The following is a 25,355-nucleotide window of genomic DNA, read 5'->3' as shown; positions in this document are numbered from 1 at the left end:
TACTATAGTTCCTTTGTGCAATTGATTTACCAGGAAATTACTTAAATCACCATCTAAATTCTTGGTATATGGCAAAATATCAGGTTTATAAAAATTCATCTCACATAAATCACCACTTAAATTCTTGGTATATGGCAAAATATCAGGTTTACCAAAATTCATCTCACATAAATCACCATCTAAATTCTTGGTATATGGCAAAATATCAGGTTTATCAAAATTCATCTCAAGTAGTAATAGCAGTTACTCTTACCTAGAAGGACATAAAACCACTGAACCCTTTCCACAAAATTTTAATAAATGTTCATTATTTTTATATTATACAGCCTACAATCTGAACGCCAAGTGTTTTGAAGTTCAGAAAAATACTTGGCAATTGCTTTAACAATAATTCCAGTCGCCCATTCTAACTGTTCTAAATAGAAACGGACCTGAACTTTGAAACAGTTTATATGAACACCTAATCTGTTTGGACCTACTCAGCACCACAGTGCCGTGAATGAACCAGTGAAATGAAAAATAATGGTCTCTCTAAAATCACAGCACTGACACTATTTTTAAGTTCTTTGGGGGGAAAGCTGTTTTACTGCATACCAAACAAGAAGTGCAGTAAACTGTTCATAGACTTAAAAAAGAGACAACAGCTGAAGAAAACATTCCTTGCTTTAGTTTGATTTTAGAATTAATTTCTGTCACACACCAAGACATGTAATCTTCATTACAATTAGGCAGGCCACTGAAAAGAAAACTGCCAAAACCAATGAAGATCAAGAAAAAAATAGTATTTAAAAAAGATAAGAGCTTCTACATACAGTTTTAATGATAAAAACAAGAGGTAGACCACATTATACAAATTAAGAAGAAAAAAGCAGGCTAAGATAGAGGTAGCCAAGGTTTGAGAGCCAACTGAAGCCATTGCTATAAAGATGAGTTTAATAGGTTCTTTGAAAAGGCCCAGCATCTCCAGTGCTAATTAAGCAGCATTCACTGAAGAAAAGTTAATTTTTTTTATCCTAAACTCTTGTTAAAAATATACTACTGAGACTAACCACAAAGCTCAAAATGGCAACTTATGTCACACTGGGAAGAGAAGCACAGGGGAAATTCTATCATACTCCACAAACAGCTCAAGGAAGACCAGAGGGTTACTTTAAGAGGAGGTCCAATATAGTACTGTAAACCTATAATTTTGTAAACCCCCTAAAATCACCAAATGATTATAATACCACTACAGAGTACTGCCAAACTATTAAATTCATTTGTAACATTTCTCAAAGTTTATAACCCCCAATCTGCGATCATAAAGGATGTACAGGCAAAAATCTTGTTTGATATCCAAAAGGAATTTAATTTCTAAAAAATTGGATCTTCTGAAGAACACCTAATTGCTTAAAATTCAAAGCACTAAATATAAAACCTGACTAATATCGAGCAAACAGTTTTATCACTTGCTTGTCTTCTAAATCTTAGTGCCTTGAAACAAATGAAATCACTGCACTGTACAATTTAACATACCTAAATCCTCCAAAGGCCTCATATCACAATCCAAATACATTCATACAGAGCTAACAGTTCCATCTGGTTCTAAGCTCCAAATTCCTTCAGTCATTCAATTCATTTTACTATGCTATCTACCTGAGCTACTAAACAATCAATGACTCTAGCATAACACTTCACCTTCTCTTATAATGTTTCCCAACCTATACCCTTACGTAATACTATAACAGCATTCAAATCTACTTATGACTTCGACTTCCTTCATAAAAATACCTTTCAGTTGAAACAAAGTAACAACTACAGAACACTTGCTGTCTAAAAGATTAGATTGTCTTGACCAATGGTGTATATAAACAGAGCAGAAGTTCATTTTAATGTGTACAGCCATAGTATAAAAGGAGTACTTCGTGCAAAAAGAAGCTTCCAATCTCTACTGTATTATTGAGCATACATACCTTGGTGGCACAGCCTGACAACAGCCACTTAGTATTGGCTTCATACCTTACAAAAATCCATTCTCTGGTCAGAAACACATTTATACATATAAACTTACATTAGACAAGAACGAAATTAAAATGTACACCCAGCAATTAATAGAGTCATGCTCTATCTCTCAGAGCTGTCACTTACAATATAGGAACCATCAGCTATTTCAGGTTAATTTAGTTATCACAAAAATTAAACAGCAGTGGTACCACACAAGAAACATCCTATGTAGATCTATCCTTACTCACAGGGGTAAGTGAAAACTTCAAATGAACACTGGGTTTATTCTCATCATACAGTAGAGATTTCTTGAATTACTGGCTGTACACTTTGATCCAGTTCCGTACAACGACACCTGTGAGTTGTTTAGATTTTCAAGGCAAACTCTATACAAGGTATCATGTATGTATTTCTATTACATTTTATGCATAGGTTAAGTGTTCATAAAGCAGTTCACTAGAAAATAGGCACTATATTAAAAAAATAAAACTGCTTTGGGAATATCTTTACAAAGGTCTCCTTTGAAAAAGTAAGTATGGATGTTAAATGCCTAATCTACCCAACTCAATTAAGGTAATGTACGGAACAAGATCACTAATACAGTAATAAGGAAAATTTGCCAAACCAGTATTTACATCTCCAACCTAAAGAATAATTATTTGTCAATAATGAATTACCAAGCCTTACCAGAGGCAAACTATTTCCAGCAGGATTACAATATACTGTAAGTAAAAATTTTACGAGGCTTTCTCGCTTTTGCTACAGTACACTAAAAAGACAAAATTGCACACCTAGCTGTCTGTTCCAATTTAGGATTTATGGTGAAACTTTGATTATGCCATGTAAAATTAAAATAATGAATCTGTCCTTCAGATTAATCTATCTAAAGCACAAGTTCTTTTTTTATTTAGTGCTAGTGGACCATGTGGAAAATGAAATCATATGGTCAAGCTTTTAGCAACCTGCCTATAAAATTGTTTATATTCTCTTCACACTCACAAATTGACCAATATACAATACAGTTTTGTAAACACTACAAACATGAAATAAATAGATGGCCTTTAGATTTCCACTTTTCAAATCAAATTAAATGTACCAGGTGAGTTAGCCAAGTGCATAATAGAAAATCTGCACAAAAAGAACTGTTCTTAGTAAATAGAAATTCATCCTACAGACTTAGCATTTCTTTTTATTTTCACTGGTTTTAAAAACACTGACAAGTGTAGTAGCATTGTATGTGTCCACAGATTTGCACAAATCAAATTTATTGGGAAGTTAGTAGTATACAGACGTTCTCCCTTTGATGGAATACCATAATATTCAAGTGGAAGGTTGTCAATCTATCCTTATGATCTAGAAAATCATATTTTAAGTTGGTACTTTTCCAATTGCACTAACCACACCCTTTTTCATAGTTCATATTGTCCCTTAGAAAATATAGTAAATATGAGAAATTCCATTTCAAACTATGGGACGTGCCTCAAAGCCAACTTATGTACTGATATAGTCTAAGTTAAGGCCCCTCAGCTGTTGTCACTCAAAGCATCAAAGCGATTAGCAGTACTAAGTTTAGGAGGTGCATGGTCCTCGGCCATAACTCGCGTAGAGCCATGTCTTACACTTTCAAAGCCTTCATTGCTGAAAGAAAAAATTTATATCTTATATTATATAAGGATATTCATCTAATTACATTTTTGACCAAAATAAGTTAAAATAATGAACAATCAGAAACTCTCAAAACTGTATTTACAAAACATTGTTGCAGACCAGAAACTGAATCTTTTATTAAAGACGAAATTAATGTTTTCAACACAAACTCATTGCTTTTACTTAGCCTTTTCATGGTTCATACAACACATCACATGCACAAAAATACTATAATGATCTATTCCTCCAAGTAGGTTAATCAGTATGTATGGTTTCTTAAGGTCTCCAATAGTCTCTGTGCTACGTTGTTTAACACTTGCAATCTTGTTCCTCCCTCTTTCTTTAGATATGACACAGTCGTAATGTTGTCGCATAAGAGAGCTACTTCCCTGTTGCTTACTTGCTCCGAAAAACAACTTAGAACCTCTTCTATTGCTCTCAACTCCCAGAAATTTATGGACTCCTCCAGAGATTCCTCCAGGGTTGCACCCCGACCCCAATCTGAGGCATTTGTGTACAGGTGAATATCTGGAAGAGGGAGATCAATCTTACGCTGATGGTCAGATGATATTCTTCTGACCACCACTGAAGATCCTTCAGGCAAGAATCATCCCAGACCACAACTGCGTTCTCTTCCTAAAAGTCCCAGCGATTCCTGAGACACACCTGCAGAGAATGCATCCAGAGACGAGACCCTAGAACTGGTAGCGAGAGGTAGGACATTCGGTCCAACAAGCTCTTCCACAAACACACTGGTTGAGCCCTGTCCAACAGGAATACTTCTAGATGACTTAGAACCAAAAGAATCAGTTCCTCTGTCAGGAAAACATCAAAGACACGTTTGAATCTCCATTCCCAAATAGGTCTTTACTTGCGCTGGTATTAGATAGCATTTGTCCGAATTACTTCGAATTCCTAAGGTCTGACATAGGTTCAATAAGAGAACCCTTGCCTGAAACACCCCGCCCACAGACGTAGCCTGCACCAACCAATTGTCGAGGTATCTCCTCATTTGAAATCCCCGACAATGCATTACATCCAAAATAGGGGATATTACCCTTGTGAATAACTGAGGTGCTGTGGTCAGACCAAAGCAGAGGGCCTTGGACTGCAACATTCCAGTTGGACCCAAAAAACGAAGGACCCTCCGAGATTCCTGATGAATCGGAACCTGGAGATATGCATCCTTGAGGTCACCTGAAACCATCCAATCGTCTCTCCCAATTAACAACAGCATCAACTGGGAAGTTTCCGTGTGCAACTTTATTGAAACTACAAGCCAGTGAGACCCAAAAGATCTATAATGGGTCTCCAAGGCTCCCCCCTTGCAGCCACGAAGATCTGGAAGTAAAACCCCGGAGACGGAAGAGTGGCTCTATTGCTCCCTTCTCCAAAAGGGCTTGGATCTCCGCAGCTAATGCTATCCCGAGATGGAGGATGGGGAATAACTGGGAAGGCAAACCTGAAAGCTGAACAGAGGAGGACGAGAATGAATCGGAACTCTGTACCCCTTCCTTAAGACTTCCACCACCCAACTCTCTGTGCCCCACTCCTTCCAGATGCTCCAAAAAAGGAGCAAGGCAACTTCCTACTGGTACAGGCGAGGGGAATATCCACTATTTCTGAAAACCCTTCTTGGAAAATGGTTTCAAACTAGGGGCAGAAGCCGAACCCTTAGCAGCAAAACGGAACTTCTCCGGCGATCTTACAGGGGACTTAAAACTCGATCGCTTAGCTGGAGATGGCATCCTGGAACCTTAGGTGATCTTTAACCCTGAGCCGCAACACGAATCATAGCCTGCTGCAACTCTATTACTGAAAACTAAATTAACCATCGAGGAGACATTGTTTCCTCTAAAAAGACTGTTGCAGAGTGCAAAAGGCACCCTCAACAGATCCTCTTATAAATGTCCGGGTAGTGAGGCAGCAGATGATTTAAAAAGTCTCTCCTCTTCTTGCTAAAGAACGTTGTACTGCCAGCCAGAATGTTAGCCTGGTATGCCAACACTATTGTTTGTTTGTATGGTGTTTTTACGTTGCATGGAACCTGGGGTTATTCAGCAACGGCACCAACGGCTTTACGTGACTTCCGAACCACGTCGAGGGTGAACTTCTATCACCAGAAATACACATCTATCACACCTCAATGGAATAGCCGAGAATCGAACTCACGGCCACCGAGGTGGCAGGCCAATACTATACCAATCACGCCACTGAGGCTTGCCAACCCTATTGAAACCAAAGTGATGAAGTTGTCAAACAGTACATGATCGGAAGGATTATATCCATCTCATTTAAGAAACCCCACCACCCCAGACAACATCCACATAGAGTGGGACAAGGACTTCGGATGCCTGCAAAAGGTGTCTTCGAAAATACAAGCCTCACAAGATGTAACTGCTATCAAATGATTCGATGAGGGCACCGGAGAGAAGAACCTCAACAGATTCGTTGAGTGGAACTTTGACGCCGGCAGAAGGGTTACCCACTTCCCCATAGAACCCCTTCTGATTAGGAAGCAACGTTGAATACAGCGCGTTTCAAACGTTGCTTGATTTGGTTGTGTAGGTTCCTCAGGAGCCTAGACTGCAGACAGAGAGGATGGATAAAGTCCACCATCCACCTATACTCGCTTTCATTTGCTGGGGGGGGAGGGGGGGACCACATCTGTACTGTTTCTTCTTCTTAACAGAGCATTCTCTGCCAGACCGGTCCGACCAAACCAGAACAGGAAAAAGAGACCGTTTGGAACATGAAAAAGAGACAGGCTGACCACCCGCAAGAGCTGCACCCGAAACCCAGACCTTGCTAAACCTGGATGCGCGAAACCAACACCTGACATACCTGACCGCATTATATCCGAGCCTACTGCACTCGGTTGCACAAACCCTACACCAACTAAAACCTATGACAAAACTCCTGAACTGGTCACACTCGACTGCGCAAACCCCAAACCACCCAGCGACGATGGCCTAACACCTAGGCTGACCCCACACAGGCAGACAACGCCCACCATTAAGAGCAGGAGAGTATGTAACACCCAACCCACCCAACCCCAGCTGAGCCACCATACCAGGAAGGGTATCCGGAGCTAAAGTCACATTGATTTAGGGAGGGGGAGGAAGTACTCCTGGATAACCCGGAACCACACTCGGAGGAACCACTGGAGCACCTACCGCTGACATTGGACAGGTGGAGAGCATACCAACTGGTACCATATTCAAAGGTGCATCCAAGGACAGGCTACAATCTGTGAAACCAATGGAAACCGAAGAAGGAAAATTACCAGCTACCCTAGTGAAAGGAAAGGCAAAGGACACAATCAGTAATGGTACACTCGACGATGGCGCAGATGAATCGCCAGCTGCCGTAGCACCTGCAAGAAACATGGCAGACACATTACGTCTCAAACCCAGTAAAAGATGAATATGTACTATATGGAGTAGTGAAAGACTCCGCAACCACCTGTGAAACCTCAAGACAGAAGTCTGAGAAACTACAGAACCCATGGAAGATGCTAAAGAACACAGCCCTGTCAAAGGTATACCTTCCCTCAACCCCGAAGAGAGAGAGGGAGCCACCGAAACCCCAACATTGCAGGATTGAACCAATGAAAATTCTGTGCTGTTCTCAGTTAATGGCAAAGAAACAGGATGAGCAAGAGAAGACACAGAAGAGACCTTCCAAGAATGACCGGATAAAGAAGATTGTGTAAAGACATTAGAAGGTTTAGAAGAAACTGGGGGAAAGGCACTCAGCAGCAGCAGCAGAAGAGGCCATAGTTTTTAGGGAAAGAAAATAGACCGACTCTGTTCCCCCTTGATAAACTTGACAAACATCATTAGCAAATTCATGAAAATTCTTCAAGACATGATCATGAATATTGGAAAACCTAAAATTGAAACATTGCCTAATTGGTAATCAATAAACCTGCAACAAATCCAATAAATCTGCGTTATATTGAGCCAAACTGAATGAGCTGAATATAAAATTTAGGTTAAAGGCCAAGCACTGGGACCTATGAGGTCATTCAGTGCTGCAGTGGAAATTGCAGTAAAAGGTTTGAAAGGGGTAACAGGAGGAAAACCTCACAGTTGCATTATGAATCAGTTAGGAGAGGGTGGAAAGTAAAACGAAGAGAGAATAGGAAAGGAGGTACAGTACAAGGAACAAAGTGGTTGCAGCTAGGGGTCGAAGGCATGCTGCAAAGAACCTTAAGTAATGCATATAGTGCACCGCATGAGGTCATCCACTGATAACACTAACCCCCTACGGTGGAGCCAAATTGAAAACCTGATCACCAGAATTACCACCACTGCAAGATGGACCAAACCTATCCAACGAAAGAAAAAGAACCTTCAAAGACGACAAACCCAAAACCACATCCAAATGACCAACCAAACACTTAGAAACTTTCTGTTGCAAAGAACTTGAAGCAGAAAATAAAACTAAAGATGTATCCAAAGACAAAACTATCACACAAAAACCACAACAGAACCCAAACCTGAAGAAACCTGCACCTTCAAATTCTCTTCCTGAACACTACCAAACATATTATCCCTACTCATCTGGGTCTTACCAAATTCTATGTCAACCTTAGAACTTACACCTTGAGAGGGAAGGGGGGAATCTGCTGCTAACACTGTCTGCTCCATGCCAGGGGGGCCGTCAGAACCTACCTTCGAGGCTTGCGGTTCTCCATGACCCCTGGCACCCGCTAGGGCTGGTTCTGGAACAGGCAAGGGGGGGGTGAAAAAGAATGATTGGAATCAACCTTACTACTACCACTATCTCTATTCTTAGTTAAATTACTCATCAGGCTAGAAAATACGCTAGACATACTAGATGATAACATGTCCTCTAACTTCTTGAATAACTCTTGACGCTTCCTTATCTACTGAATGTACCTCTACCACTGATCCTGATCTGCAGTTACTCTTCGAGGCTAAGGATTTTCTGTTTCATATAATTCTCCATTTGATCTACTGACCAAGACATACACTCGTCACATCTCTGACTGACATTACAATGAACCTTCCTACATAAAATACAAAGAGAATGTCGGTAGTGTTTGAGGGCACTCATCCTATGCTTGCAGGACATACAGAACCCATGAGCACCAACATCGCCAGCAGTAGAAGGCTCGATTGTGGAAGCTGTAGACGAAACGGAAGCAAAGGCGTTAGCAGAGGACATTTTATTTTCTAACTTATCCATAGTGAGTCCAAAGTACCGATCCAAAGTAAAAATCGGGAGAGAAATTCTAAAATCCAGTCAATAAAGCGTAGATCCAGGAGAAAAGGCGTTGATAACAGACCAAAGTTGTAATCTGATGTCCAAATTTCAAAAACTCTAAATGGGGGTCAGGCTAAATGACCAAAAGTTCGCCTGATGTAGGACAAATCCTCACAACATGGCGAAAAAATAACAATTGGAGATGTCAGCTGATATTTGCAGCAGTGTTGCCAACAGTAACTCAGGTAACTCATTTGACAAGATTTTACCTGCATCGTTGGTAAAATCTTGTCAAATGGTAAAATGCAGTGGGTAAATTTATGGGGATATAGTTCGGGCTGGTCAGTGACCAGGGCTAATTCAGGTGTTCAGGGAGTGTAAGCAAATTAAAAGCAACCACTTCAATTTATGTAATGTCACTAGGACTGTAATCTAAAAATCATGGATCTTCCATATCTGAAGGCATATCCCTTTATATAGATAGTTGCAATACAGATGCCATTTTCTAAATCACTTTATATACAGATAGTTGCAATACAGATGTCTTTTTCTAAAATTATTAAAAAGCTATGCAGGTCTTGTGAGTGCTACAAGTTATAATTCCTAAAACTCGTGCTTACAAAATACAGTCCTCCCAGCCTTTAATTTATGGGTAGATAGAATGAAATGATGAGGCACTTCACTGATTTCATGAAAAATGTAACAAACTTGCAAGTACTTTCTTATTATCCCAGTGTAAATTGATCAAAATATTTTACAAGTACTACAAGATTAAGACAAATTAAAATTTCCAATACCTATAAAAACATGAAGACCTTAACCTTCAATCCCACAAAAATCCTATACTACTCAATGTCAGCAGCTCTCTGTTGCATCTTACATTGCATGGTTGGTTTCATGAACTTTGTTACAAATGTCACTCAATAAATGTGCTTTTTTGTTTGACTACATATTTAGTTACCTTGTTTGGAACACCAACAATTCCGCGCAAGACAGTTCAGCGCCGACAATTCAGCACATGACAATTCAGCTTACAGATAATTCTGCACATGACAATTCAAGGCAAAGACTATTCAGCACAAAGGCAATTTGCAAAATAAAAAAAAACATTGAAAACAAAAAAAACAGTGATCAAAATAATTTTTTTATTTGTAACATACTGAATTTTAAAAGTATACAAAAATATTTATTGAAATAACGTACTATAAAATATTCCTGTACAAAAATATTCATACTAATTCATTTCTGTAATTCAATGAGGTAGCTTATATTTTGCAGACTCAAATACCTCGCAAATATCATCAGCTGGCACAATAGCTAAGGCTACCAACATCTTACAATGTTTTCAAATATGCTCCTCGCTTATATATAACTATGTAAGATTTAAAGCCTTTATTTTCCGCCATATGCACTGAGCCAGATGAAAAAAGCAACACTTATTTGCGTGCCTTCAAACAAAATTGAAAATGAATTTTGAAAAGCCTTTTCAAAATCACAAACCATAGTATCGGACATCATATCCGGGGTAAACTCAAAATTGTCCTTAATGCCCCTTTCATATGAATCCTGTATTTTATTTTGTAAAAGTACATATATATCACTGGGACAACACATCCTTCACAGGACATATGAATATCATAAAGTTGGTGGAAAAGGCATGGGGCTACTTTAAGGGGGCCGGCCGGAACCCCTATAGTATATGGTGGTATAGGGCGAAAAATGCAGTCATGAAAAAATTCATGGAGCTTCATATGGCAATTGAGAATATGTATACGAAATATTTCGTCAAAATTCCTCTTACTTTCGTAGTTACACGATAATTAGTTAGCGTAACTCAATAAGCCTAAAACATTGATCCATACAAGAAAATGCAATATTTCTTCTATTATCGTAAATTTTGATAATTATTGTCAAAGAAATTGGGAGAAATGGCATCTGTAGACATTGCCCGAGTCGAGAAGGGAGACTTCAGCTCAGCTACCAAGTCCAGTCATGATTTAGTGCGATCACAAACTTCAAGTAGTTTACACGTTCGATTTCACCTCTGACATTCGCTTGCTTTTACGTATGTTTATGTATGTTTTGGCAAGAATTTCATCATGCCAATGAGGAAAAGACAAGGAAAACATCTCGCTAACATACAGACGAAGAAAAATCGCTCAAGTATTATTACACAATATCACAATATACGCGTAGTTAGTGAAGAGAGAGGGGAGGGTTGCGTAGTAACATCCCGTCTTGCCTGACAGCACACGTCACACTGTGCCCAAGGCTACGATCTTTGAGCAAAGAGATCTTCATTTATGATAAATAACAAAGTTTTGGTTTTTTAATACCCAAATTGGAATATGAAATTCATAATAATCATGATTTATTAAATTGTCTTTGTAAAAAGAGAGTACACCTTCGAGTTTCACCTCTGACATTCTCTTGCATTTACGTTTGTTTATCTTTGTTTCGGCAAGAATTTCATCATGCCATAGAGGAAAAAACAAGGAAAACATCTCGCTAACATACAGAAGAAGAATATTTGCTGTAATAAGCCGAGTTAGTGAAGGGGAGAGAGAGAATTGCGTAGGAAGGAGTGCCCCATCTTGCCTCAAGCAGTGCCCCAGGGATCATCATTTATGATTAAATTATGATAAATAAAATAGTTTTGGTTTATTAATACACAAAAAAGAAATATACATTCATAATAACCATTATTTATTAACATTGTCTTTATAGAAATATGAAGGAAAACTTTGAATGCCTGTATCTCAAAACTATACTTATTGACCTTCAAAATCTATCTTCTCACTTAGTTTTAAAGCTATAACATTGGAATTTGGTATATAACTCAGAAAGACATTAAAGAACAATCAAAAAGAGCCCTTTTTTTTTTTTTTTTCGCCTTTTTTTATAAATTTTTTTTCTCCGATTTGTTTATAAGGTTTATTTTTTTACCATATTGAAAAATTCATATCTAGCAAAAAAAAAAAAAAAAAAAAAAAAAAAAAAAAAAAACCATTCGATTGGAGGTCTACATCAGGTCTATATATGGTAGTAATCCCAGGTCTAAACATTAAATATCAAGGGAGGAGATAGAATTTGAAAAATGGTTATTTTTGGGATAAATCACCCTGGCGTCACAAAACCGAAGGTCAGAGGCGAAAATCATATGCGGTTTGGAGATGTCCCAAGTCACCTTATTAAGTGGTATCAATATCCTTAAATGTGCCATCTGCAAGCCAGTTTTTGTATTCTTTGAGAAGATCAATATTCTTTGCAGTCGAAAAAATAAATATTCTGTTGGTATCTTCAGCACCAGATTCATTCAAGACTCTTTTTCATCACGAAGTTTTGTACCTAAACGATAGCAAAATCCATTCAATAGAATGTGATCACGACCTTTCTCTGATAAAATCCACTCCATGGGACTTTTTTTTTTTTAGTTTAGCTCAGCAAATGTGTATAAAACTACGTTCCAGAAAAGGAAATACATCCTGTCCGAGTTTAGAAGAATACTAGTAACAACCATTCGCTTGTTGTTCTAGCATAAATAACCGCAAATTGTTTGATGGTTGAAAGTTTAAACAATCTTTGATTATTACCAGTACACACTTTTAACTGTAAGTAGTTAGTTTTGTTTTTTGTCGCCTAAGAAGAAATAAATTAGTGTAATTTTCAGTATCTTATTTCAATAAATATCATATTTCATTTTTTTTAATTTCAAAAATAATTTACAAATAAAAACTAATTTGATCACTGTTTTCTTAATTTTCTATGCTATAGCTTTATTTTGCCAAATTGTCTTTGTACTGAATAGTCCTTGGGCTGTATCATCATGCGCCGAATTCTCTAAGCTGAATTATCATGTGCTGAATTGTCGGCGCTGAATTGTTGGCCCACGCCTTGTTTAACAGGTACTGTTGCCAACAGTTTCTCAATCTCATTTTGGAGCTGCCAAATGGCTCTTTAACCTGTCATTGCACAAGTTACCATAACAAAATCACCCAGTTCCCATATTAATAATACGGTCAAGTGCTTGGACCTCAGAAATCAAGATATGATGCTACTAATCACTTTAACAATCCTTATTCGGAATGAATTTAAACTTGCTCTGGGACATCATATCCACTTCCAAAGTCATACCTGATGGCAAGGCTTTCATTAAATTTTCCACAGATTGGCTGATACAACTCGGGGAAAATACCCACGGAATTTGCTAACTACTAGGGCATGGTGGAACCATTAACCTTACCAAGCATTCAAAACTAAAGTAGATTAAAATAAGAAAATTTCTTTGTTTTTGCACATAAAACAAGAACTTGCAAAAACATGCTTCTAATGCAGAGCTACTTGGCACTTTCAACCCTGTAAGGTCAATGCACATGTAATGCCGTCAACTCTCGTTATCTGCTCCTAATAGTTTCCGAAATTGGTCGTGGACATCAAAATCGCAGTTATGAAACACAAATTTCGTATAAGAATTAATGGTAAACCAATGTAATATAGACCTAATGCCAAAGTTTTATTCATACATTACCTAAATGCACAGTAATGAACTTGAAATAAATAAAATTTCAAACAAAATATAGTATTTAACCCAAGTTTAATATTTAATAACCTTAAAAGTTTTAAACCGAAACTTACAGCGAGCGATGCTGAGCAGTCAGCTGGCTGCGAGTAGCTGGTGGTAATGGCGGAACATGCACATTGTGGCATACAATGATGTCACACCGTACTGTAACTAATGATAATGATGATGATGATGATGATGACCACTTGGTAGGCATAGCCTAACCTAGACGCTGTTTACGAGTGGCGGTGGCGGAGATGATGGTGAAGGAGGAGAAATGTAGACTAGCCTAGGCTAATCGCATAACTTGCTTTGGATTACGATAATGATGATGATCAATTGCAATGAGGGTTTGTCTCTGTGCAACTGATCATCATCACTGTCGTAAGCCAGAACACAACTTATGCAATCAGGCTGGGCTAGCCTACATTTCTCCTCCTCCTCCAACATCACCTCCACCACCATCACCTCCACCACCACAACTCCAAAAGATCATCTAGGTAGGCTACGTCTAACCGATAAAAATGCAAAAAGCATGCAGGCATGAGAATAAAAAACTACAAATATATTTTCTGTTACAGTACCATCTTTATTAACCTTAACGCCAAAGCTGTAAAAAGAAAAAAATGTCTCCCGTGTGCCGGAGGTGTTTCAGAGTGAGCGCGGAAGCGGAAAAAATATTTTTTTCAAAAAATCACAGCGCGCTTAGTTTTCGAGATTAAGAGTTCATTTATGGCTCCTTTTTTGTCATTGGCTGAAGTTTAGTATGCAACCATCAGAAATGAAAAAAATTATCATTATCATCAGAAATGAAAAAAATTATCATTATCATAGAGTATACATAATGCGATATATGATAGCGCAAAAACAAAATTTCATATATAATTGTATTCTAATCACGCTGTGCGCAAAATGGTTAAAGGTAACAAGTTACTTTTTTTTTTTTTTGTAATGTACACTAAATTTATTTTGGTATATAACACATTGTAAAACGATAAAAGCAACACAGAGAAAATATTATCACAAAATAATACATGAATTCCGTAACGCGCTGACTAAACAAATATTTTTTTCAAACATTCCACCATAATCTAAATTTGTCCTAGAGACTTCCAATTTCTTCAAATGAAGACAAATGATTGAATATTACTATACTGTAAGAGTATTAGCTTACAAATGCAGTTTTCGACCATATCTGACGAGTTAAAGTTGACCGAATGTCGAATTTTTTTATATATATTTTTTTATATGCAATTATTTCGGAAATAAGAAAAGCTACAACCTTCAAATATGTTTCGTTTTATTCTACATGAAATTACGCACATTTTCATATATAAAACTCTATGAAATGCATAATATGAAACGGAGCAAATATTCCGAGAATGGGACTTACGCATTTCGGAGATTTGTGGCGGAGAATCCGAGCGCGGAGGGAAGGAAAATTTTTTTTTTTTTAAATACACCATAAATCTAAATATTGTGCTAGACTTCGAATTTGTTTCAAGATGAATATAAATGACTGAATATTACTAGACTGTAAGAGTTTTAGCTTACAATTGCGTTTTTTCGACCATTTCGGTTTTAGAGTCAAAGTTGACCGAACGTGGTTTTTTTTCTATTTATTGTGATTTATATGCAAATATTTCAAAATGAGAAAAGCTGCAACCTTCAATTATTTTTGGTTGTATTCTACATGAAATTGCGCACATTTTCATATAGTATAAAAACTTTATGTAACGGCTAATTTAAAATGGTGCAAACATTACCACAATCGCACGTATGATTTTTTCGGAAGTTACCGCGCGGACGTAAAGAAAATGTTATTTTTTTCATAAATTCACCATAAATCAAAATATTGTGCTAGAGACTTCCAATTTGTTGCAAAATGAAGGTAAATGATTGAATATTACTAGAATATAAGTGTTTTAGCTTACGATTGCGTTTTTCGACCATTTCGGTAGAGTCAAAGTTGACCGAAGTTGAAAATTTGTCACATCATTTTTTATATGAAATATTTCGTAAGGAAAAGGTTTTTTCATAAATTCTCCATAAATCAAAATATTGTGCTAGAGACTTTCAATTAGTTGCAAAATTAAGGTAAATGATTGAATATTACTAAAATATGATATTGTTAAGATACAATAAAGTTTGTTCACACTTACCTGGCAGATATATACGTATATAGCTGTATTCTCTGAAGTCCGACAGAATTTCTAAAACTTACGACACACGTAGTGGGAGTTAGGGTGGTTAGTACCCATTCCCGTCGCTGGGAGGCGGGTATCAGGAACCATTCCCATTTTCTATCAGATTTCTATCTCCACTGTCTCCTGAGGGGAGGTGGGTGGGTACTAAAAAATATATATATCTGCCAGGTAAGTATGAACAAACTTTATTGTATCTTAACAATATCATTTTGTTCATGAAACTTACCTGTCAGATATATATATAGCTGAATCCCACCTTTGGCGGTGGGAGAGACAGAAAAAGGATTTTAGGAAACATATAAATGTATATGATTGACATCTTGGTTCCTTACCTGTTAGCATAGCTGACTTCGTGATTACTGTCACCCAAGCCTGCTTCTGCTTCACTAGAGTTACCAACAAGGTAGTGACCTGTGTAGTTGGTGCGCTCTAGATGATCTGTCAACGGGACGGGACCACAATGTGACTAGACCATGACCATACTTCTGAGGGCAATGAGGCAAAAACCAACCACCACCTAAGTTAGCCTAACAACAAACAAACTCCCATATTACCGAAGGGCTAAAGGAAGGGACGACTGCTACCTCGGCAGCTGACCCTACAACCATAAACATACAAATTTTAAATTAAAACTCACCTAGCCTTTTGTTTCCTATGGGAAAGGATGAGTGCTACCTCCTGCCCCCAAAATAGTGTCTGCGGCGACGTATGGTCCAGAGATAACAGCTTTCATAGGTCGTTCTCACCTCCCGTAGGTAGTGCGAGGCGAAACACTGAGTTACTCCTCCAAAAAAGTAGCACTTAAAATGTCTTTAAGAGCCATGTTTTTCTGAAAGGCTATTGAGGTCGAAATAGCCCTTACTTCGTGCGCATTCACTTTTAGTATCTTCAAGTCGCTGTCTTTGCAAGAAGCGTGCGCCTCTTTAATGGTGTTTCTTAAAAAGAATGCCAGTGGGCATTCTGGACATGGGCATGTTTGGTCTCTTGACCGAACACCATAAGTTCTCCGCAGAACCTCGGCAAAATCCTTCGTTCTCGAATATACTCTCTAAGAGCCCTAACAGGACACAGGACTCTTTCTGGCTCTTGACCAATGATCTCTGCCATACCCTTGATCTCGAATGTTCTAGGCCACGGATTGGAAGGGTTTTCGTTTTTTGGCCAGAAACGACATACTCAAAGAGCAGACTGCATTATGCCCTTTGAAACCGACGTGTTTGCTGATAGCCTGTATTTCGCTAACTCTCTTCGCCGTCGCCAGAGCAGTTAGGAATACAGTTTTCTTCGTCAAATCTCGTAGAGACGAAGAGGAAAGAGGTTCAAAGCGATTTGACATTAAATATTTTAGGACCACATCCAGGTTCCACGAAGGTAGCTTCGGTAGTGGTACCTTGGTCGTCTCGAAAGATCTCAATAGATCATGGAGATCCTTGTTGTTAGCGAGGTCAAGACCTCTATGGCGAAAAACTACAGATAGGACGCTTCTGTAGCCTTTAACAGTTGACACTGCCAACTTCAGATCTTGTTTCAGATAGCAAGAAGTCGGCGATCTGGCTCACAGAGGTAGTGGTAGAGGAAACTCCTTTTCTCTTACACCAACTTCTAAAGGCTGCCCACTTCGATTGGTAAACCGCGATTGATGATGGTCTCTCGCGGTGGCGATAGCTTTAGCCACTGACTTCGAAAAACCTCTCGCTCTGGCCAACTTTTGGATAGTCTGAACGCAGTCAGACTCAGAGCGGAGAGGTTTTTGTGGTACCTCTCGAAGTGGGGCTGTTTGAGTAGATCTCTCCTTAACGGAAGAGATCTCGGATAATCCTAGGTAGAACATCACCCTCTGTGAACCAGATCGCTGCGGGCCAAAAGGGGGCGATTAAAGTCAACCTCGTCCCCTCCGATGCTGCAAATTTTCTCATCACCTCCCCCAGGATCTTGAAGGGGGGAAAAGCGTAGAGATCCAGGCCCGTCCAATCCCATAGAAGGGCGTCTACTGCTACTGCTCCCAGATCGAGAACCGGGGAGCAATACAGAGGAAGTCTCGCCGTCCTTGATGTTGCAAAGATGTCCACTAAGGGGCATCCCCAAAGACCCCACAGTTCCTGGCATACTTCTTGATTGAGAGTCCACTCTGTCGGCAATAACTGTCCTTGTCGACTGAGGAGATCTGCCCGGACGTTCTCGACTCCGGCAATGAATCTTGTCAATATTGTGACTTCTCTCTCTTTTGCCCAAAGTAGGATCTCTTTCGCTATAGAAAACAGGGAGCGAGAGTGTGTTCCTCCTTGTTTCTTCAAGTATGCCAGGGCTGTGGTGTTGTCCGAGTTGACTTGAACTACACGACGGAGACTTTGTTTTGGAAGAACTGGAGCGCTAATTGAACCGCTGCCAGCTCTTTGAAGTTGATATGCCAGGTTACCTGTTCCCCTCTCCAGGTACCTGACACTTCCTCCCCCTAGAGTTGCTCCCCACCCCGTGGATGACGCGTCGGAGAACAACACTAGGTCGGGGTTCTGAAGCTTGAGGGATATGCCCTCTGACAGCTTCCACGGATCGAGCCACCATCTTAGATGGTTCTTCACCTCTTCCGGAGATGCTTAACTTCATGTCGAAGTTGTCCTTTTCTGTCCATCTGTCGCACAGAAAGAACTGAAGAGGTCGGAGGTGTAGCCTCCCCAGGGAAACAAACTTCTCCAGCGAGGAAATGGTCCCCAGCAGACTCATCCATTCCCTCACCGAGCATGAACTCCATTCCCTAGAAAGGCCGACACTTTTTCTATGCCTTGTTGCTGGCGTTCCTGGGACGGAAAAGCCCGAAAAGCCACTGAATCCATCTGAATCCCCAGATACACGATGGACTGTGTTGGGGTCAGATGTGACTTTTCGAAGTTCACCAGAAGTCCCAGGGACGCAGCTAAAGACAGAGTCGTTTGCAAGTCCTTCAGGCACCGGGTCTGCGAGGATGGCTCGTATGAGCCAAGTCGTCCAGATAGAGCGAGATTCTGATGTTGGAAAGATGAAGCCACCTCGCCACGTTCTTCATTAAGATGGTGAAGATAAAAGGGGCCGTACTCAGTCCGAAACAAAGAGCCCTGAATTGAAAGACCTTCCCTTTCATACGAACCGAGGTACTTCATCGATTGGGGATGTATCGGGACGTGAAAGTAGGCGTCCTGGAGGTCGAGTGATACCATCCAATCTCCGGGTCCTTAAGGCCCCCAGAACTGACTGAGGTGTCTCCATCTTGAACCTCTGCTTCTCTATAAAGAGGTTTAGACGACTTACATCCAAGACGGGCCGCCACCCTCCCGATTGTTTCGGTACAAGAAACAATCTGTTGTAAAAATCCTGGCGTTGCCAGGTCTAAAACCTGTTCCACTGCTCGTTTCTCGAGCATCTGCTCGAGCAGGTCGAAAAGTATCTTTCGCTTTGTTAGCGGATACGATGGGGACAAGTCCCTGGGAGTGGAAGTCAACGGGGGCGGCTTTATGAAAGGGATCTTGTAACCCTTCTCTATGACGTCGAGAGACCAGGTGTCTGCCTCTCTTACTCTCCAGGCTTCTGCAAACAACTGCAGCCTGGCTCCTACCGGTGACTGAAGGCACGTCTCTCACTTCTTGCCCCTAGACTTGGAAGGGGCTCTACCTCTAGGAAGGCTTCTTCCTCGAGGAGACGATCTAGCGGAAGTCCCTCCACGAAAGGGCTTCTGCTTTCTAAACGGTTGGGTTCCTGACGACGTTGAAGGGCCAGCCGGACGTCTCGAAGACTGAGCCAACAGGTCTTGTGTGGCTTTCTCTTGCAGACTAACTGCCAGATCCTTCACCATGCTTGGGGAAGAGATGACTCGAGAAGGAGCATACAAAAGTTCTGTCCTCTGTGCAGGAGAGACAGACTTAGCCGCGAAGTTGCAATAAAGCGACCTTTTCTTAAGAACCCCTGCTGAAAAATGAGAGGCTAACTCCTCTGAGCCATCCCTGACGGCCTTGTCCATGCATGACAATACACTGGACAGCTCCCCCAACAAGCTGATCGAGTCTGGCTTACGAGATTGGTTGTCTAAGGCTCCAAGACACCAGTCTAAGAAGTTGAATACCTCTAAGGACCTAAACAGTCCCTTCAAAAGATGGTCCAGTTCGGAAGTCGTCCAAGATACTTTAGCTGAGGCTAAAAGGGCCCTCCTTGAGGCATCAACCACGCTGGCGAAATCACCTTGAGCAGACGTAGGAACCTTCAATCCTAATTCCTCGCCTGTCTCATACCACATCCCTGCCTTACCGCTAAGTCTAGACGGAGGCAGGGCGAAAGTAGTCCTTCCTTTTGCTTTCCTAGACTCCATCCAGGCGTTAACCTTCCGGAAAGCTCTTCTAGTAGATAACGACGTCTCATCTTCACGAAACCTGGAGACTTGCTTGTCTTCGACGACGAAAACTGAGAAGGAGGAGAAGGAGGAGCAGCAGGCTGAAAAGTATCGCCAAACGAATCACGAAGTAGTCGTGCCAAAACTTGATAATCTGACGAAGCAGACGTAGCAGGTTGATCTTCATCAACATCCTCCGAAGAACCGCTAAGTTCTCCTTCTTCCCTACCCGAGTGCAAGTCCGAAGGAAGAGGCAGAAGTCCTTTAGCTCCCAGTCTCCTATCCGAACGATGAAGAGAAAGACGAGGGTAACGGATCCTTAACAGTCACAGGATCAGGAATCACCTTTAGAGGCGAACGTGCCAAAGTCTCGGGAACAACATCCGAGTGACAGAGAACTTCCACATTCGCGTCCACAGAGCTCTTACTAGAACGTCTACAAGCGTCCATCTGAGCGTCCAACGTAGCGTTCTCTCGAGCGTCCAAATCAGCGTCCAGCGAAGCGTCCAACGGAGCGTCCATCAAAGAGACTCTTCTAACGTCCCGCGAAGCGTCCTTACGAACGTCCCGCGAAGAAACTTGATCAACTGCCCGACTAGCGTATCGTTGAGCGTCAACACTGTCATGTCGAAGAGGGGCCGAACGCATAGAAGTCCGTCCGACAGCTACAAATCCGTCGTCAGCAGAAGCGTCGAAGTCGGAAACGCCTAGCGTCCTCTCTACGGGAAGAGAGAGGAGCATGCAGAGAACTCTCTCTAACCTGGGCGTCTAACGTCACCTCTAGACGAACCCTGGGAGCAAAACGACTTCTAGAGGGCGAAAAATCAGAGACGGGGACGAAAAAGGAGCCGTTGTAGAAGACCTGCTTAGTTCTCTTGATAGGCAGTCTATCGTCTTTCCTTCGACGAGGTACCGTCTCCTTCTGCTTCAGTAAAGCGTCCAGTTGCCGCTGCATCGCAATGATGATCTCCGTCTGAGATGTCTCCTTACGCGGAGACGAGCTGCGCTTGTGAGAAGGAGAGGGGGCGAGGGACGCCTTCTTCCTTCTCCCAGGAACAGCCTTGGCTCTAGAGCGACTGGGGCGCTCGCCGGGCGTCATCGTCGGATGACGTCCTAGACTTCTTCTGGGGCGGAAAAGCTACGCTTTCCGGAGAAGAATGCCACTCAGACAAAGCATGACGTGAAGCGTCAAGCTCTTGAAGAGTCCTCTTCAAAGGTCGCGAATCCGAACGATATTCCCACCCCTTGCGCGGGGAGGACGCGTCGGAAGACGAGAAACATCCTTCAGGATACGTGCTCGAGCACGCTCCTTAGCAGCCTGGGAAGCGTCCACGGAACTGCTGAAGGGACGCCAGATCGGTGGGGGTTCCCCGTAACCCTCCTTCGGCCTTCGACATGCCCTCTCCCTGAGTCCTGGGAGTCCGGCAGAGGTCCCAGCCTAGAGGCGCTATAGGGCCGATCTGACGCCCCCTCCACTTCACTAGGGGCACTATCACTGCACTTATTTTGCCTGTTTTCAAGGGCAAACACTTTAGATTCAAGCGTCTTCAATGAATCCAGAATAAGCGAAAGGGCATTACCCTCCGCAGACACCACTTGAGGGCCCGAAGGCAACACTACGGGGTTAGGAGACACAAAATCTAAAGGAGGGTTAGAAGGGGATACATTAATACCCTGTCTGCTACCCGACTTTACTCCTGGAGGAAGACCTCCTAATCCTATCACGTTCTAACTTATTTACGTAGGATTCATACGTCTTCCATTGTAAATCATCCAAGCTTTCACACTCATTACAGCGCAAATCATATTTACACTCTTGCCCCTACACCCTTTCACAATGTGTGAGGATCAACCAAGGCTTTAGGAAGCCTAACCTTGCATTCCACTTTCGAACACACCCTGGCGCTAGCCGAACTACATCCAGACATATTTAAGGAAAATCTAAGCCAAATTCAAAAAACAGTCCAAATCACGTATGCCAAGCTATCGATCCAATAAAAAACCAAAAAGTCAAGAGGATACTCAAGCAATGAAAAGTTTTCCAAAATCCTGAGGCGGAGGTGTGTAAACAGATGTTTACGACACCGGCGACAGAAGAAATCTGATAGAAAATTGGAATGGTTCCTGATACCGCCTCCCAGCGGCGGGAATGGGTACTAACCACCCTAACTCCCACTACGTGTGTCGTAAGTTTAGAAATTCTGTCGGACTTCAGAGATACAGCTATATATATATCTGACAGGTAAGTTTCATGAACAAAATAAGTGTTTTAGCTTACAATTGCTTTTTTCGACCATTTCGGTAGAGTCAAAGTTGACCAAAGGTTGAAATTTTGGCACTTATCGTTATTTATATGAAAATATCTCAAACTGATAAAAGCTACAATCATGAGTATTTTTTTGTTGTATTCTACATACAAAGCGCACATTTTCATATATAAAACTCCATGTAAACAGCTAATTTAAAATGGTACAAAAATTATGTCAAAGTGACGAAATAATTTTCGAGAGTGTCACAGATACTTTTTTAGTGCGGCAAGAAAGAAATTCGCCCCTTGCGCGCCTGCGTAACGATTGTAAACAAAACACACCTTGATCCGTGTGAACTCCCAGCATCCCCCAAGGCGTGTGATTCAAAAGTTTTAGGCTGGTAGGCCTATAAGTATTTTTCCGCGAATTTTAAAAAAAACTTTTGTAAGTTGACGTAAAATACGTCCAGTCGGCACACGAGAGACAAAAAATGTTGACATAAAATACGTCCAGTCGGCAGTAAAGGGTTAACATTAAAAATGTTAATGAGGTTAAATGAAAGTACATTTGTAGATTTTTATTTTCATGCCTGCACATTTCTTCAATGATGGTGATGATAATGAATGATCATTATTTGATGTCTGAATCAGATTCGTGAGCTCGCAATTCAGGGTGGAGCTCGTCATCAATCCTTGAATTGTTGTCAGAATCCAATTTGTAAGCTAGCAATTTCAAGGAGGAACTCTTTTTCGGAATCCTCGATTCCGTGGAAAACTGTCTTGAGTGTCAAGCTCTCATGCAGTGATTTGATGAATTTTTCCAGGAACGTTAGGTGTGCGTGATGTAGATGGCTTAGATTCTGGTGATGAAAGTTTAGGTTCTGGTGTGGCAAAGGTTTAAAATAAGCTTCAAGTGTGGCGTTGCTTGGCCATTGCTCGAAAATTTCTTTGCAGCTTGTAATAACACTGTAATGACTGGCGTATATTTTTGCTGCACCATGCAAACTTGTTCCTGCTGTGGATCTGTGTCCTCCATTATATGCATAGCTTCATCAATACATGCATTCTTACAATATCCTTTGAAGTCATTTATTTTTGGCTATTTCATGTTCAGCTTCTTCTTCCCTTTCATTCTGAATTTGCAATAGTTCCTCCGTCATTAAATCCTTGCCATGCAATTCCAGCAGGTTGTCAATTTTGTCCTCATCAACTTCGTTGAAGCCAACTTGTCTGGCAGTTTCTACAATTTCCTTCTTGAACCTCACCTCCTCCATCACCATATCAAATACACAAAAGTCTGGAAGTATATCAGGGCATAGTTTCCTCCACGAACCTTGAATGTACTTTTCAGTCACACACTCCCAAGCTTCATGGAATACGTAGATTGCATTCTTGAGGTTGAAGCTGCTCCAGTACTTCCTTACAACATCTTTATCGTCAGCATCTGGGTCACTGTCGATCTATTGAATCATCCATTGCAATGAAATCCAGGGTGTAGTTGTACTTGAACATACGAACGATTCCTTGATCCAAGGTTGGACTAAGGACATGGTGTTTGGGGGAAGGAACATAATGTTGATGTGTTCTGAAGTGACTGGTAATGTCTCATTATGCCCCAAAAAGTTATCACACAAAAGTAAAACCTTGAAGTCGATATTCACCTCCCGACAATAGTTGCGTAGGTCATTCTCTATCCTAAAGGAAGTGTAGTGGCCCCAGATGTAGGAATTCATCCAACCTTTTTTACTATAGTAATAGTAGAGAGGGAGGTTTTCAATGATGACCCCCTTAAAGCAATGTGGCTTCTCAGACTTTCCAGTAATAAGCGGCTTCAGCTTATGTCCAACGAGATCCATGCTAAAGAAGAGGGTGACTTGTTGCTTTGGAGGTTTGACACTAGGCTTCTTTTTCTCTTCTGAGAGGTCCAAGAGATACGTCTTATCGAAAGTCCGGTATGGATATAAAGAAGTTTCATCTAAATTAAAAATCTGTTCTCTCCAGTAACCATTCCTCTAGATGTATTCTTTCAATTTCAAAACGTAATCATAGGTGCTGCTTTATCAGCTGATGCTGCCTCTCCACTAAACTTAACATTATGAAAGCCATGGCAGTCTTAAAATTAGCAAACCAGCTACTGCTTGCCGAGAAAGGCTTAGGATCACTATCATCCTTTGTTACTTGTTCGTAAACCTCCTTAGCCTTTATCTGGATGATGCCCATAGTCATCAGGATGCTGCTTTTATTTTGCTTAATGATCCAGTCATTAAGTATCTCTTTGGTCCTAGTAAGTCCTGGATTCCTTAGTGTGGGTTTTCTTTGCTGCTGAAGATGAACCTTGGGCAATGCTAGCCTTAATTTTATCCTTTGCAGCACAAATGGTCCATAAAGTAGATTCAGACACGCCAGTAGCCTGCATGATATCCGCTGTGCATTGCCCTTGGTTATAACACCGAATTATATCCATCTTTTCTTCTAATGACATCACCTTGCGAGGCCTCTTAGCAATATTAGAGGCAGGAGACTTGGAAGATGAACGTTTTGGAGACATTTTCAAATCAAGTGTGGAAGAACACTGTGTTAACATGAACACTGTGAACACTGTGGTAGCTAGAACACGACTAACTCATGCGATCTGTTATCTGTTATCAAAATACACAGAGCATTACTGGAACTACCAGGCATTTTAACAATTTACACACACAGTTTTGAGCGCAATTTTCGGGGTTTGAACCGCACTGTTCAGCAATTTTTTGCGATGAAAAAACATATAGTCTTGCATTGTTCAGCGATTTTTCACATTTACGATATTTACAGTTTAATTTACCGTTATCACGTTGTACCAAATTCGCGATTAACAAACATGCGGATAACGAGAGTTTACTGTAATCATAGATGAAAATTGATCAAATTATAAAAATCAAAGTGTATACATACTTAAATCTCTTCTTTCCCCATGCACCCATTGGATTAGCAGCCTGAGCATCAGAAAGCGATGGGAATGCCATCTCGTTGTTTATATCAGGTGCCGTTTTGTTTCGCCTAGGAGCTGCAAAGAAATGTAAGTTTTATTGTATATCCATCTTTTTTTATAAAATAAAAATTAATTAGACAAATTTTCAG

General features: G+C 40.7%; 1 protein-coding gene across 6 annotated transcripts in view; it reads right to left on the bottom strand.

Moving 5' to 3' along the window:
• Nucleotides 1-277: 277 nt before the first annotated feature.
• Nucleotides 278-25,355, bottom strand: part of LOC135206706 (protein CDV3 homolog) — a 46,474-nt gene continuing 21,396 nt past the window's right edge. For all 6 annotated transcript variants that reach the window (XM_064238129.1, XM_064238133.1, XM_064238128.1 and 3 more), the window contains 2 exons: nt 25,170-25,281; nt 278-3,621 (listed from right to left, as the gene is read on the bottom strand). In XM_064238129.1, coding sequence (XP_064094199.1) covers nt 3,507-3,621; nt 25,170-25,281 — 227 coding nt within the window. In that variant the 3' untranslated portion in view covers nt 278-3,506. The remainder of the gene's footprint in view (nt 3,622-25,169; nt 25,282-25,355) is intronic.

The sequence above is a fragment of the Macrobrachium nipponense genome, chromosome 31 (genome assembly GCF_015104395.2).
Source record: "Macrobrachium nipponense isolate FS-2020 chromosome 31, ASM1510439v2, whole genome shotgun sequence".
In the NCBI taxonomy this organism is placed as follows: domain Eukaryota; kingdom Metazoa; phylum Arthropoda; class Malacostraca; order Decapoda; family Palaemonidae; genus Macrobrachium; species Macrobrachium nipponense.
This window is presented reverse-complemented; position numbering and strand designations above follow the sequence as displayed.